At 45.2% G+C, this 14,623-nt stretch overlaps 1 protein-coding gene across 4 annotated transcripts in view; it reads left to right on the top strand.

Moving 5' to 3' along the window:
* LOC119457828 (cysteine-rich motor neuron 1 protein) overlaps positions 1 to 14,623 on the top strand; it is a 153,809-nt gene that overhangs the window by 131,720 nt on the left and 7,466 nt on the right. For 2 of the 4 annotated variants that reach the window (XM_049670473.1, XM_049670472.1), the window contains exons 3-8: positions 1,497 to 1,618; positions 4,883 to 5,071; positions 6,347 to 6,517; positions 7,845 to 8,054; positions 11,356 to 11,574; positions 13,810 to 14,028. In XM_049670473.1, the coding sequence (XP_049526430.1) occupies positions 1,497 to 1,618; positions 4,883 to 5,071; positions 6,347 to 6,517; positions 7,845 to 8,054; positions 11,356 to 11,574; positions 13,810 to 14,028 (1,130 nt within the window). The remainder of the gene's footprint in view (positions 1 to 1,496; positions 1,619 to 4,882; positions 5,072 to 6,346; positions 6,518 to 7,844; positions 8,055 to 11,355; positions 11,575 to 13,809; positions 14,029 to 14,623) is intronic. The other 2 variants (XM_037719577.2, XM_049670474.1) reach the window with 2 other exon arrangements.

Raw genomic sequence — 14,623 nt, 5'->3', positions numbered from 1 at the left:
GATATACAACAGTAGGATATACAGCAGTTGGCAACAAAGGCACACGGACCGCGTGGGGTTGTGTTACTCCGCCAGCCAATCACAGAAGCAAACAAAATCGTCGTCGTGCGACCTTTTCAAAATGGCGTCGTGCATGATACGACTGTACTTGTCGTACTTGAACGTTCCACTGTAACAGACCAGCAAAAACGCATAAAATGACGCGCTTATAAACTTATTTTCGAGGTTACCGCCTTATTTAGGTAATTGGAAAAGTTTAAAGTACGAACTATTTGCAGCTTCGCGGAGGAACAGTGGCTGGCGGTTATGAGGGCGTGGGCGGGGCTTCACTGCAGACTTTCAATTGTACCGACTATAGATGACTATTTGTCACCGCCCCGTTTCAAAGGGGATGCCGTTAAATCACTGTCATCAACGCTTTCTCGGTGGAGTGCGAAGTAGCGGGTTTCATTTCAGTGGAGAGCCGGAAGTTGGGGCACTGCGCAGAGCGGTTGGGCACAATGCGCAACTGTCAATCACAGTCTGCGGCACTGACTGACAATGCGCACACCACGCTGCGCACACTCGTCTTTCGCACAGCCAACCACGGTTCAAAAGCTAGGCAGTGAGGATTGTTGCGGCGTTGACGCTGTCAATCAGTGTGCTCACTGATTGACAGTGTGCGCACTTCGCATAATCGTTGATAGTGTGCACTATGTACTGTGCCTTCGCAGTACCGACCGCAATTCGTAAGCTGGGCAGTGGTTTGGGAAGTGTACAGAGTGACTGCGCGAAATGCACTGTCAATCAGTGCATTTACGGAAGGCACGTCGAAAAGAGTGGTGAGAAAATGATCAGTTTGCCAAAACTGAAGCCTCAATGGTTCTCACCAGGACCTAAAATTATGTTGACTTGCAGCAGGGCTTCCTGTTCGAACACCCTCACACTTCTCGGGAAAAACTAAATCACACGGGTGCTTCGTGATGGGTGCTGCTGTGTAACAGCAAAATGCGCCAATGAACTGGTTAGACAACGCCCATTGTGCCAATAGAGTACTTGCATCGTACTTACAATACTTGTACTTGTATTTTACCATAGCGTACGTACACTGTTTTTCACACATAGATAAACAGGGGAAGGTGGGCTCTGCACCATATAGTAATCGTGCTCAACCACCAGCCAATTAGAAGCCAGACAATTCCAAAAGCGTAACAGGGGGCACACGTGTTGAAAAGTATATGGCAATATGCCAGAAGGCCCGTCACGTAAAGAAAGATCTGTAAGTCACTTGAGTCGAACTAATTCATGAAAAACGCGAATCTAGACTTCAGGAGAACTATGCTAACTATAAGCCGCGCGCATACTGACATAAGTTAAAAAATTTTGTTACGACGGATGCAACACCGCAAAGCGATTTTAAAGCAGTGCAAGCAGTGCAAAGAGCCAGTAGCAGCTGTAATACAAGACAAACTGTGGTCACTGACGTAACGCTGCACGCATCTTATTGGCATATGCAGGTGTGCCTGTCTCCCCAACGATTGCCTCGGAAAGGACTGCCAGCCAGATGAGGTGCGCCGCCTGGTGAAAACTGGCAACAGCAAGCCCGGTTCCTGCTGCGACACCTATGAGTGCGTTCCCGGTGAGTCGCAGAAAGACTTGAACTCGGGTTTCAGTTCAGCCCCTTCCAAACCATGTTCATAAAACGTTGTTACATAGTAATGATCATTCACTTGCGAAAAAAAAGTAAAAAGTCTAAGAAGATTTATGATAAAGGCATGTACTGTCGGTGTTTTGTTTCGTGACATTTGTTTGTAGGCTACCATTCTCAAAATTCCGAGGCATAATTTTGTCAGGAATGTAAGACCTGGTATGAGCAACTTTAGTGGTAGAATGTTGTGGCAATGTAACCAGCATATACCGCATGGCATGGCGTATAGCATACATATACCTAAATATATACAGAACATCACGGCGGCGGCGACGCCGGCAAAAATTCAGTTGGAGTGTCCATATAATTGCTATCGCAATAAAATAAGGCAAGGCCAATGTTGGTTCAACATCGCACCACGTTATTCACTCATTGGCCCAATGTTGTGCCAATATTGCTCCCTGTTTCAGTGCTACTCGGGTTGGATTTGTTCCTGAAACCGGCGAAGAGATGTAGATATGTGAGCTGTTATTAGTATGTACAATTGGAGTTCGTTGAGGGAACAGAGGGAAAAAAATAAGACTACAGAGCTGGAAACAGCTTTTTAGAACAGCTATCTATATTAAAGCGAGCCAATGCATATGCCTGCGAGGAGCTTTGCGAGTCTGCTTTCACAAGTTTCCAATGCGTTGAAAGAACCTCTGTCATAAGACACCGTTTCATACGATCTTTCGGTTTGCACGTTCGCAAGGCGCAACATTGAAAGTGCCACACTAGGATCACGCGTTTTGAATCATGCGTTCTCTCGCCTGACGCATTTCTGCTCGGAGCTTAGCAACAACATTCTTTGCGCATATGCCCTTTATTCCCGTATGAAGGCATCAAAATAGGTTGAGATTCTGGCACCGCTCTTTTCTCTACTCGTTTAAATGCCCAATTTGGTTACCATATCATTACAGACGATCATGGCCTTGCTTTAATAAGCAGGTAGCGATAAGCTGTTTGCCAAATGCCCATCACAGATGAGGAAAGAAAGATGTAGAGGAATGCAGACTGGACGTTTTCCAGTATAGCTATTACCGACGAAGACGTTATCGCTGTGAGCCAAACACACACACGTGCGAATTGGTTTGCTGCGCGGTCGTAGTGATGTTTAGTAAGAGGGTGCCTACCCATCAATTACAGTCGTCGAGGACTATGGTAATACGTATTATCAAGTTACACTATACCAGACTTTCCTCTTCTGAATTGCACAGGTTAAGTCATGCGGCAGTAAAAGACGAAACGAGTAACCAAGAATGACAACACGACGCGCGTTCCTACCGTGTCACTATGCATTTCAAGAGTGTGTAGCTACGAGCTTGTGTATAAATCCCGCGTTACGTAATTCCAGTGGTGTGTGACTCACAGAAGCGGCCAAACGTTACAGGTTTTGCCTTCTCTTAGCCTGTTCGGTGCATACTTATAATATCGAACTGCAGGCTTCGGACCCAACCATTTTTCATAAGCGTGAAAGCGGCTGAATAAAAGTATGTTTATCAAGACGCGAAAGAGTCATGGGCAACAGAAACAATTAACCTTGCGCCTGCCCATAAGTTGTAAATGTATGGTGTGGTTTTCTTCTCTTTTTTTCTTTCTTTGTTTCCTTCCTTCTGTCTTTCCTTTTGTGTAGGGCTAGGTGTTGGATCCTTATCCAGCCGTGAATATGTTGACCATTCCCGTAGGTGTCACTTCCATACTAATGTTTAGGATGAAACTACGCCCACCAGGTCGACACCCACATACAGAAGCAAGCTAGCCTTGTATTCAATGTGCACGCTTCACTAAAGGAGTACATATAGATATTTTCTATGTTGAAAGAACTCTACCACAGGCTTCTCCCACGTAAAAAGACGAACGTTTAGCGAGAATGTAGTAGAGGGAAACACCAAAAAAAAAATTTGGCAGCCGATCCACGAAGTGAATGCTGATGATGGAGCGAAGCTCCTTGGACGATTACGGCTGCTGCTCGAGCTTTCGCTTCGGGGTCTTGCTGCCGTTGCCGGCGTGTTGCTGCTTCTCGTGCTCGTAGCTCGGGGTTAGCTCGTTCTCGAAGTCTAGTATCAGAGTCACGACGTTTGCGCTTACGTTCGCGCTCAAGTGTAGCGACAGCGGCGCGGCGCAGGCACAACACCTGCGCGCGGTCGGTATACGCGCTGCGTGCGCGACGGGGAGCTACGACGACGGCGACAATGGATAGTAAGAGCCAGTAAGAAGCTTCGCTCCTAAAAATACTGTGCAAGCAGTTTTTTTTTTTTTTCATTACGGGTACATGTAAAGTTACAATGTGAGTACGCTAGTGCACGACAAGACTAGGACAAGAAAAAGGATGGCTTGCCTGTCCTCGTCCTCTCGTGCGCTACCGTACTCATAATTAATCATTACTAAGTGTAGCCCGTTTGTCAGTTATATTGCATGTAAAGTTAGCATCTGCCGAAATGCGTTCTGGAGAGCCGAGTTGCTAAAAAAATGAAATTATGATCTGGGGCTTAACGTACGTGACAAACCCACGATCTGATTATGAGGCACGCCATAGTTGGGGACTCCCGTTTAATTTTGACCACCTGGGATTCTTTAACGGGCACCTAAATCTAAGCATACACGAGCGTTTTCGCATTACGCCCCCTTCGAAATGCGGCCGAGTGGTATACTATAGCAGCTTCAGATTTAGGCTTAGCACCTTTGCCACGTTCAAGATGGCGGCTATAAATGAGCCTTTTCCCAGCACGATATCGCGGTGCTCCATAGTAAGGTGAATTGAGTTACTGTATATACTAACCCATCGCTCCCTTTTTGGGAGCCATACTTACAGTAACTCTAAAGTTAATGGCCGTCGGCTGTCCGATCGCGGTCGGTTCGTGAAGTTCTTAGAGGGCACTTCTGAATATTGTATAGACTCGTGTAAGGGCCGCACCCCCAACTTGGCAGCCCAAAATTTTGAAAAAAAAAAGAAATTTATAACGGAGAAGCGATCGCGTTCGGCGCACCGATATCACGCGCGCGCATCGGCGAATTTTTGTACGCTGAGTACTACTGCGAGAGCCATCTAGTAGTGGCACCTAGTATCTATAGAGCCATCTAGTAGCGGCCCTTACACGTGACCGAACAAGAAGGTTCGGTCCCGTGTAAGGGCCGCACCTTATCAAAATTGTGGAATAAAAAAAGTGCAGCCCTTACACGAGTCTATACGGTAAGCCTCTTCTCTTTCGCACGCAGCCAGCGGAGACCGCGTGTGTCACGTGGGCAAGGAGACGTACAAGAACGGCGAGACATGGCATACCAAGTGCAGCACTTGCTCCTGCCGAAACGGCGTCGCCGTGTGCAACGACAACGTCTGCAAGGGCGTCGACATGCACTGCTCGTGGCTGCACAAGCCCGAAGGGGAATGCTGCCCCGTCTGCCTCGGTAAGCTATACACCACGCATATGCATTGCACGCAGTTTAAATTTAATATAGAGATGTGTGAATATTCGAAAATTTCGAAAAGCGAATCGAATATAGTGTCCTATTCGAAAGTTTGGATAGGCGAAGTGAAATTGTCAGATTCCGCCATATTGTCGAATTGGGTATAATGGTGGCATTTTGGGCCAATCAGAGAGGCTGTGATAACAGCCCTCTGAACCTCTCTGTGTATCAAGATGCCACCGTCACACAATTCGACAATGTCCAGAATGGCACTCCGGTAACAAAAGGTCCAGCAGCCGTGTCCGGGCCTATTTCCTAAGAGTCAATTCACGGATGGGCCCCCGAAGGGATGAAGGGGCGGCGTCAGATGAGGTGGCCTTGTCGAGGCTAGAAGCCTGACGACATGATTCGTCCTATACAGAGCTCTTACGCGAACCTGATAAAAATGGGTCAGGCTGCAATTTGTCTGTTCTGTTCATATAAACACCAGTTGATCAGACCAAGGAAGGGTTGCATTGGGCTGACTTAGCTCGTCTGCATGGGTTCGATTGGTTCATCCCGACCCACATCTAATGCGCATGCGAACGCGTACAGGTTGGGTCGGCGGTTTCCAGCCTGCAGCGATGAATGGGAGCATTGTGTTCTTTCTCACCATGCCACAGGCTGCCGCAGCAACATCGACCCATCCGGCTGTTAGGTATAGGAGCTCGATGTAAACACCGTCGTGTCAGGTTGTCTGACTCAACCCGTCTTCTGACCCAACCCACTCTTGCAGAGGTCATGGTTCCTTCAAACACTGTCGCATCGGGTTCACCTACAAAAACGCAGCACAGCTGCCCTTTATCTCTCAAATAAGCCCATCCAGTTGGAATCCATTCACAGCTTAATGACTTTCTTTTCCTGCTAATGTAATTGCTAAGCTAACTGCAAAATAAAAGCTATTTGTTTCATGCTAAAACATTACAGTTGACTCAGCAGTGATACTCACGAGCTCCCCGGCTACAATTCGTAAATTGCGATACGTGATGTAAGGTAATTAGTTAAAAACTTCATTAGTGATATTTTTAATTAGTTGATTATGTATTTCGATTTCTCGTGCAAGTAATGTCCGCCTCTTTGAATAGACCAGCTCAAGGACTATAACTATGCTATCTGCCACAGATGTTTTTTTTTTTTTAATTGCGTAATGCCCCTTTGCAGAAACGTCTTCTGACTCGACCCACTCTTGCCGAGGTCACGATTCCTTATTAATGTGTGCAACTGCATTGCGCGCAGGTTGCCTGACTTCAACGGGGCTGCGCTTCAACAACGGTGAACGGTGGAAGGACGACGACTGCACCTGGTGTGAGTGCATATCGGGCAAGGCCAAGTGCGAGGCACAGATGTGCCAAACCAAATGTGCCAATCCGGTCAAGAAGCCCGGCGTCTGCTGCCCTGTCTGCGAAAGTGAGCAAGAGGCTCTTTTTCTCACCAGAACGGTCGACTCGAGAGGCAGTAGTGAAGAGAGAATTTGCATTTGCAATTATTCAATGCGACATTGCACTTGATACTACTATTTGAGATTTCATTAGGGACCAACATATCTTTGTCATCTCGGTACAAGTTCATACGTAAGGTTGAACATCTAGGTGTCAGATGTGCATTGAAAGTTCATATTCGTATGACCGTTTTTCTCAAACTTTCCACTTAGTCTCTTACCTGTTCTTTCTTCTTTTGGGCGCGCGCGTGTGTGTGTGTGTGTGTGTGTGTGTGTGTGTGTGTGTGTGTGTGTGTGTGTGTGTGTGTGTGTGTGTGTGTGTGTGTGTGTGTGCGTGCGTGTGTGTGTGCAAAAAATTTTCGGTGTCGAAATTTTGAAATTATTTGCAGGCACTAAGTTTCACGAAACTGTCACAGCCTCCAGGCAAGATTGTTACTGAACAAAGTTGTTTCCCGCGAATTGTTTTTGAGGGCCAATTTTTCACGAACATTAGGCCACTTGGGAACACCACAAAAATACCGAGTCCTCAGGATTGTTGACAAGACATCAAGATTGTTTGCAAACAACATAGAGGCTCCCAGGAAAATAAAGACTTCAGGGGACCAACAGTGGTCAAGCAAAGGATGGCTCAAGCTGGCAACCTTTCTCGGGCAATATTTCTCGGGCAAGGAGACTTGTGAAGTGTCTGAAGCGGAACCTCCCTGAAGATAAGGACAATTGTCTTTGTCAGAAAGAACAGGCAGCACAATCCTTCCGCTATCATCCCAAGGCTAAACATCCTTGTTCGACCACTGTTGATATATTCAAGATTGTTTATAGTATTTCTCGCGCCCTATATTACCATTCCTGCCTAATGCCAGCCTTAGGCACCACTTAACGGACGTCTGCTGAGAAATGATGCCCGCTTGCTAGCTTGCACGTGTCATATCGCTTGCTCTCCTTACAAGCTGTAGATCAGTAGATAACTGCTTTGGCAAGAAGTCACACAGTCATGTACCCAGGAGGTAGGCATATGGGCTGAGGAAACATAAAACTATTCCAATGTGTTCTTATTCCAAGTTCGCCATTAGCCTTCCGTGATAGGTGAAAATGACTCGAACCAAGCCCAGATGGGCATGCCCCGTGCGGCGGAGTCAGAGCCATTTTGACCTATCATGGAGGGCTAATGGCGGTTTGGAATGAAAACAGATCGGAATAGTTTTACGTTATCTGAGCCATGCTTTATGACTGGCATCCCCGTAACATTCCACGAGTCAAGGTGAGTGAACGAAAGCGACGCTGGTACGGTCTGCGCAGAATCACCATCATCATCTTACCCAACCCACGGCGCCAACCACACGAGCTTGTCTCGGTTGTGTCCGCGAGACGATCGAAGCGTTTGGAGAGATCAGTGCCGCCATTGTGCTTGCCTGAATGGTCACGAGGTCTGCTCTCTCGTGGCCTGCCCGCGAACCTACTGCGAGCACCCCATCATGGATCCTGGAGCCTGCTGCCCCGTTTGCCAGAGTGAGTCGCACACAGCACCAGCTACCGTCTGCAGCCACACAAGTGCACAAGCATGGCCTGCGAGATCTGGTAGCGCGTCTCGCAGGCCATGGTACAGGGTCTCTGGAAAGTCATTGCCGGTTTTCAGTGTACTTAAAGGTCGCTATAGAGCACGTGCATCAGAAAAGCAATCATAATTCGGTTTTAATTCGATCAGAAAGCATGTTTGTTGCGTCCGCATACAGAAATACCGTGTTTCGTCTTCTTGCACTTGTGGGCCGAGAGAGGCCCAGACGTCGTATCCGTGAGTTGTCTATGACAAGATCTTTAAAGTATGACTAAATTAGACTTCTGAAGGGTCTCCTTTTAGTCTCGGAAGCATGACGTGGATATTATGATGTGATCCGGATAAGCCACGGATAAAGTGAGCTTACTGAGTAAAGGCTCGAGCGGTGAATCAATCTACATTTTCAGATAATTTTTCTACAGACATGGCAACGTTTGCAAGTGATTTAGTTCCAGGAAAAATGAAAGCGCCCGAAGGCCACAATACTTTCACAATTCAAATCGCCCGCAACGAATGGGCTCCCAGTGCCTTAGATCTCGACGTTCACTCCTTACTTGCACTCTGTTGCCTGCTTTGGTTCAGAGGCTTGTATATAGAGGGCACCACACTTCTGCGAAATGGCACCGACAAGGCAACATTTAAAGGCCGCAGCAATGGGGTCTTTAGCAGGAAGATCAAATGAGACAGCCAAACCACACCTTTCATGTTGAAATGCTATGTGATCTTACTTTAAGCATGTGTGTTTTTATACACCGTTTACGACTTACGAAAGAAGTTGCATGGCGCATGGCCCCCGAGATCTGGCGGCGCACACCGCACGCCACCCAACCTCGGAAGCTACGTGTAGTCAGAGCTGTTGCAGTATTTTTACAATGGCGGCCAGTCCTAGGTTTGCACTAGAACTACTGTATGCAGCTCCCTTTATATACAGTAACTCTAGTTTACACTGTAAAACATACTTGCACTTTTAGGGCATATCTAGTCCCTAAACAATAATTGTCATCTGTCTTAATTCCTTGTGCTTCCTTTCTTTAAAACTCTGCACTAGCTTCTTTCCTGTCCAGAATGCTGTGTCACAGCAGATATGCATATGCCATTTGTGAGCTGAAAGTACCAGGTGTGCAGCACTAGAGAGCGGAAAGGCACGCAAAATAGATTATGCATATGCTTTTCATTGGGGGAGGAGATACGCCTCAAAGGGTGCTAATATTTCTTAGAGTGCAAGTCACTGTCATTAGCAAAGGATCTCCTCACCCCAACCAACATTAGGTGACGTTTTAGAAACCTTGGAGCGCTAATGTTTTACTTTAGCTCGACACATTTGTTCTTTGTGACCCTTTAGGAAGAATGTGTATGTGTTGACGTCGCTGAGATAAATTTCATCTCAAGTGCGCACCGGAGGTTAAGAATATTTATGCTGTCACAGAGTTCCACGTGGGTTTACACAAGCTTGCGCAGCCGATATAATAACAATCTTCAACCTGCAACCAAGCGGCAATGACTTTACTGACACTCTGTAGGTTTGGCAAGCTTTCTTTTTTTTTCTTTCTTTTTTTTTTGCCGCTATCCACAGTTGTCAAGTAGTGTTTTCCTGCATGAATAATGCAAGCTTAATGCTGAACATGTAACTTCATTATATAGTGTAGTTTATAGAGTAATATATTACACAATTTGTCTTAAAGATGTCCTCCAATTTCCAAATGTCCTCATCCTCATGTGGATTTCCCGAGTATACACGTATATCCTGGGTACATCACAAACACGATATCAATACAAGGAGCCTTCAGCATGTAGCTTGTAACATTACTTTGGGATAGGTATTGTAAAAACTTTCTACAAATGTCTACTTAATTTCATCATTGCGTTGCAGTCAATTTTTCTCCAGGCAGAAATTGAGATTTTGTATAAAAGATTTATGCAGCTATTGGCAATAAATTTCAATAAACTGCAATGACGCAAAACATTTTAGTATTTGCTAGTGAACCGACAAGCTATTTGTTACTCTAACCAGCTCCAGTTGTATGCATGTGGAGGATTGGACAAAGCTGACATTTCTACCTTATGCTCATTTGTAATTAATTTACTATATTCACTATATAATGAAAGATTCAATAAAACAAATGTTATAGAAACAAAAACTGTGTAATTGACTCAAAGCCCCTGAGATATTATTTGCAAATTTCAGAGCTTTCTATGAATGTATCATTGTTTCAGATGAATATGTGCGCATTTCATTTTTAGTGGACTGAATACGTATTAGTTAGATTATCTTTGGCTTTTTGAATAAATACTGAGGCTAAATGAACAATACATTATTAGAACATTTTGAAGCAGATCGCTTGAGGATGTCACATGTATACCAAAAGTAGTACGCGGAGGATTGTCCTTATATTTAAAACGGTTATAACTAAGTGACCATTGAGAGCATGTATTTTATTTAGGCTCTCAGTATTTTTACAAAAATTGTCATGAACATGAAACATTAAGTTTTTCAGTGATTTTCACTGATTTTAGTCATTTTTGTAAAGAACTGTTTCAAGTCAAAAATGCAAATTCTGCTTCCAAAATTTAGTATAGTCTAACTTTCTTTCATAACTGCACCAAATTTTATTGAACTCAGTTCAGCAGTTGCCCTGGGAAAGTATTTTCACATCTGACGTTTTATCGAATTGTAAAATTGGAGTTCACTCCAAGTTCTAAAGACTTCAGTGCACGTCGTCACTCGTAAAATTGTGTAACTGTAGCCTCAATGTTGATGTACCTTCTTGCCAAACCAACAAACATTGTCTCATTTATCCCAACAACAGACGTGGAAAGTGAAGCACGTCCCCTCCTCTGTCGCCACTATCGCCAGTAGCAAGCGTTTTGATAGTGCCATTTACCATACCTTTTGTTAAAAGTGCTGTATACAGTGAAATCTCGTTGATGCGATCCTGCATAATACGTTTTTCGGGATAATATGTTTTTCCCCCTTATATACCATTTCTTTTTCTTATATACGATTATTTTCGGATAATACGATTTTCGGATGATACGTTTTATTTTCCGGTTCCCGTGAAGATCGTATCAACGAGATTCCACTCTACCATGTTACTCTTGTCATGTTTATCTGCTGCACAGTAACTGTTATTTCCCGTTACTTTCGTGTAATGCCCTCATTATAGGAAAGTAGTGGGAAAAGTGCAGTTGCTGCACCAGGCTTTGAATGTACTTCGAAATGAATAAACTGACATGCCGGTGGCGCCCTATTGCCAGACGATGCTGCCAGCCCATTCCACTGGCCGCCAGCAGGCACTGGCGTATGCCAGGGCCTCGATGGCCATGTTCACCGTGAAGGAGACAGTTGGTGGCTGGACGACTGCGTCCGCTGCGAGTGTGTGGATGGCATGGCCCTTTGTGACACCATGCAATGCCCTCCAGCACCGTGCGCCAATCCAACAAGGAAACAGGGACAGTGTTGTGCCACCTGCACAGGTCAGTTGCACTGCATTGTGTACTCTACAGGTTACTCTATGTAGGCTCTTCGGCTACTCCTTAGGCCAGGTCCATATTTTACTGTGTCCATAAGCTATTCCATAAGACCATAGGCTACTCCATAAGTCCATAGGTTCCCCACTATAGCCATAGACCATCCATATGTCAAAAGGTTCAGTAGGTTAATAGCTAGGTTACTCAACAGACCCATAGACTACTCCATAGGTTCACATAGGTTACTCCGTAAACACATAGGTTTGTCCACAGCTTATTTCATCAGTCCAGTTGTCCCATTCTTGTTCGGCTTGAGTGGTCAGTGAAGAAAGCTTCACTTGAGCGAAGCGAATTACAAGAGATCTTAAAAATCTCAGCCATGTGAAAGTTTGCACCAGCGAAACATAAATACCTGGGCTTGCTATCAGCATGAAAATTTTAATTCATCTTAAAAGGTAATGTTCATCATGGGATCTCTTTTTGAGTTACATCGCAATGGTAGATGAGGCAGAACATGCAAGATATGTATGCGATTGAAACATCATTTTAGCGAAAAGACAATGGCGCTTATATGTATACATGCAGCCCAATCTGAGAAACAAACAGCAGGAGGCAGACCTCATAGCACCTGCACATTTCGCGATCATCTTTTCCAAACTAAATACAGAAGCCATTCCAACTGCCATGGTCATGAGTGGTGCGCTGGCCAACACTCCCAGGGCTTGATCTGGTACACATGCACAAACACACAACAAAATTCGCAGGAGAATGGCTGCTCCAGCAGCTCAATGGAAGAGCATCGCAATCATAATGCGAAAGATATGGATTCAGCTCTCATCTGCAAGTTATCTTTTCATTCACTTTCCTTTACCTGATTATTAGTTATGCATTTTAATCAGAAAGGACAGTTAATTTCCCCTATATGCTTTTCTTGGCTTTATTGTCTACTGGCCATGTGATTTAACTAAATGAAGTACAGTCAAACCTTGTTATAACAAAGTTACATCTGACACAATAGCTTCTGATATTCATATATTCGTTATAAACATATATATGTTAGACTGTAATAACGATGATACAATTTGGTATTTGCTTTCTTATATCCATGTTCACTATATCAAGGTTTGACTGTAGAGATACTCACTTCCCCTTATTCTCACTGAGTGCATACCGAGGGTCACGGTGCTGGCAGATTTGATGCCATGAGGTAGCATACGAGGAAGCCCACACGGGTCTCACAAAATAAAAAAAAAATTCAGTGGAGACACTTAAGACTTGCTTACATGTGGGAATGCGAAAGCATTATAATCGCTTAGGTAAATGTTTTCGATTTATGTTTTCGACATGCATTAAAGTTCTTTCTGCTGAATCGGTGTGTATGTTTGCGTATACGTTGTCCACAGACCGGAAACATTGGACCGATTTTGCTGCAGAACGATGAATTTTTTTGTGTTCCCTTGCTTCGTTTTCTGAGGCATGCTTCCTTGGGTGAGCACGTTTCACAGCTGCCACTGAGGCAGACGTTTAGGTGAGAATCCCAGTAGTCACAGTACCGATGAAATCCGAAGTGCAAGTGACGTGCGGGAGGCAGCAACGTGACGTGTGCAATAACGCACGCACAAGGCACACCTCATTTTATACGTTCATGATTTGGTGTAGAGAGTGCATCACAGTAGATGCAGCTCCGCTGAAATCCAAAGAGCAAGTGACACGTAGGAGGCAGTGACGGAAGCAGTGACGTGACGTGTACAATGACGCACGCACTAGGCACAACTTTAGAAAACCATAACCGTGGAGCCACCGTAGCGTGCTCGTCTCGCATCCCAGAGGCCCGGGTTTGATTCCCACCTAGACCAAAATATGCCAAATTTTCCTTTCAATTCCATTAATTGACTTTGTTTACAGAAACCTGCCTGACAAATTTGACGTCAGTCCGAGCATTTCTACCGACTTTTTATTCTTTGCACCGTTGGTCATTTTTGGTGCCATTTTTCAGTCACGCCGACGACATCGCCAGATTTTCGCGTAATGGGGCATATAATGGTTTCGTATTAAAACGCATACGTTTCAGAAAGAAACCCACATGGGCTTCCTTCATAGCTTCGTGCTACTGCCGGGTGGCTGACAGTTTTCTCTTTCATGAACCTTTCCCTGTCACCTTGCCGGCTCTCACAGAACTAATTTGACATATGTGAGATGTAGAGCATCCGGCCCGCCATTTTTATCACTCACCTCTGACAGTGGCGTCATCTGTTACAGAAGAGGAACAACTGGGCAGTAACCAGTCCAACCAGCTCCCATGCGCGGGTGGATACAAAGATGGTCAGTCATGGCGTCCGGAGCCTTGCCTGAGCTGCCTGTGCCGTGCCGGCAAGGAGCGCTGCTTCCGAGAAACCTGCCCACCTCTCGCATGTTTGGAGCCACTGTTTCTGAAGAACCATTGCTGCCCCATCTGCCCGAGTAAGTAGGAACGTGCAGCCTTTGCAGTCTTCACAATGGGAGATCAATGCTAAGACTTCCAGCCACAGACAGACAGCAATTGGCCCATGGCCTCATCTGTTGCTGGCGCAAAAAGTTTTCGCACACTAGTGCGGTTTTTGAAGCGCACCAGACTGAGAGGCCATTTACAGTCCTTCTGTGCATCCTCCCGCGTGCACGCTGTGTTCGTCTCCCTCTTTTCATATTTCTATTGCCCCTTTCCCTTAAGTCTAGTGTAGGGTAGCGAACCAGACACTCATCCGTGTGACCAGCCTACCTTTCCTCTCCTTGCTCTCTCTCTCTCTCTTAAATGTACAACACAACATAGCAACTCATTTTGAGGCACGTACAGTTGTGAACACGGATAAAACGAATTATCGGAGATAATGAGGTAAATGTAAAATGTTTCTCGCCAACATCGGCGTGTAACAAATACATGTACATAAGTATTGGATATAATGAAGGTATCTTCATGTCGGATGAGGATACGTTATAATGAGGCACAACTGTATGTCCAGCTTCTGCTGAACAAACGACTGCACATGCCGCATGAATTGGCAGAAAACAAGGCAGAAAG

The sequence above is a fragment of the Dermacentor silvarum genome, chromosome 7 (genome assembly GCF_013339745.2).
Source record: "Dermacentor silvarum isolate Dsil-2018 chromosome 7, BIME_Dsil_1.4, whole genome shotgun sequence".
Classification (NCBI taxonomy): domain Eukaryota; kingdom Metazoa; phylum Arthropoda; class Arachnida; order Ixodida; family Ixodidae; genus Dermacentor; species Dermacentor silvarum.
This window is presented reverse-complemented; position numbering and strand designations above follow the sequence as displayed.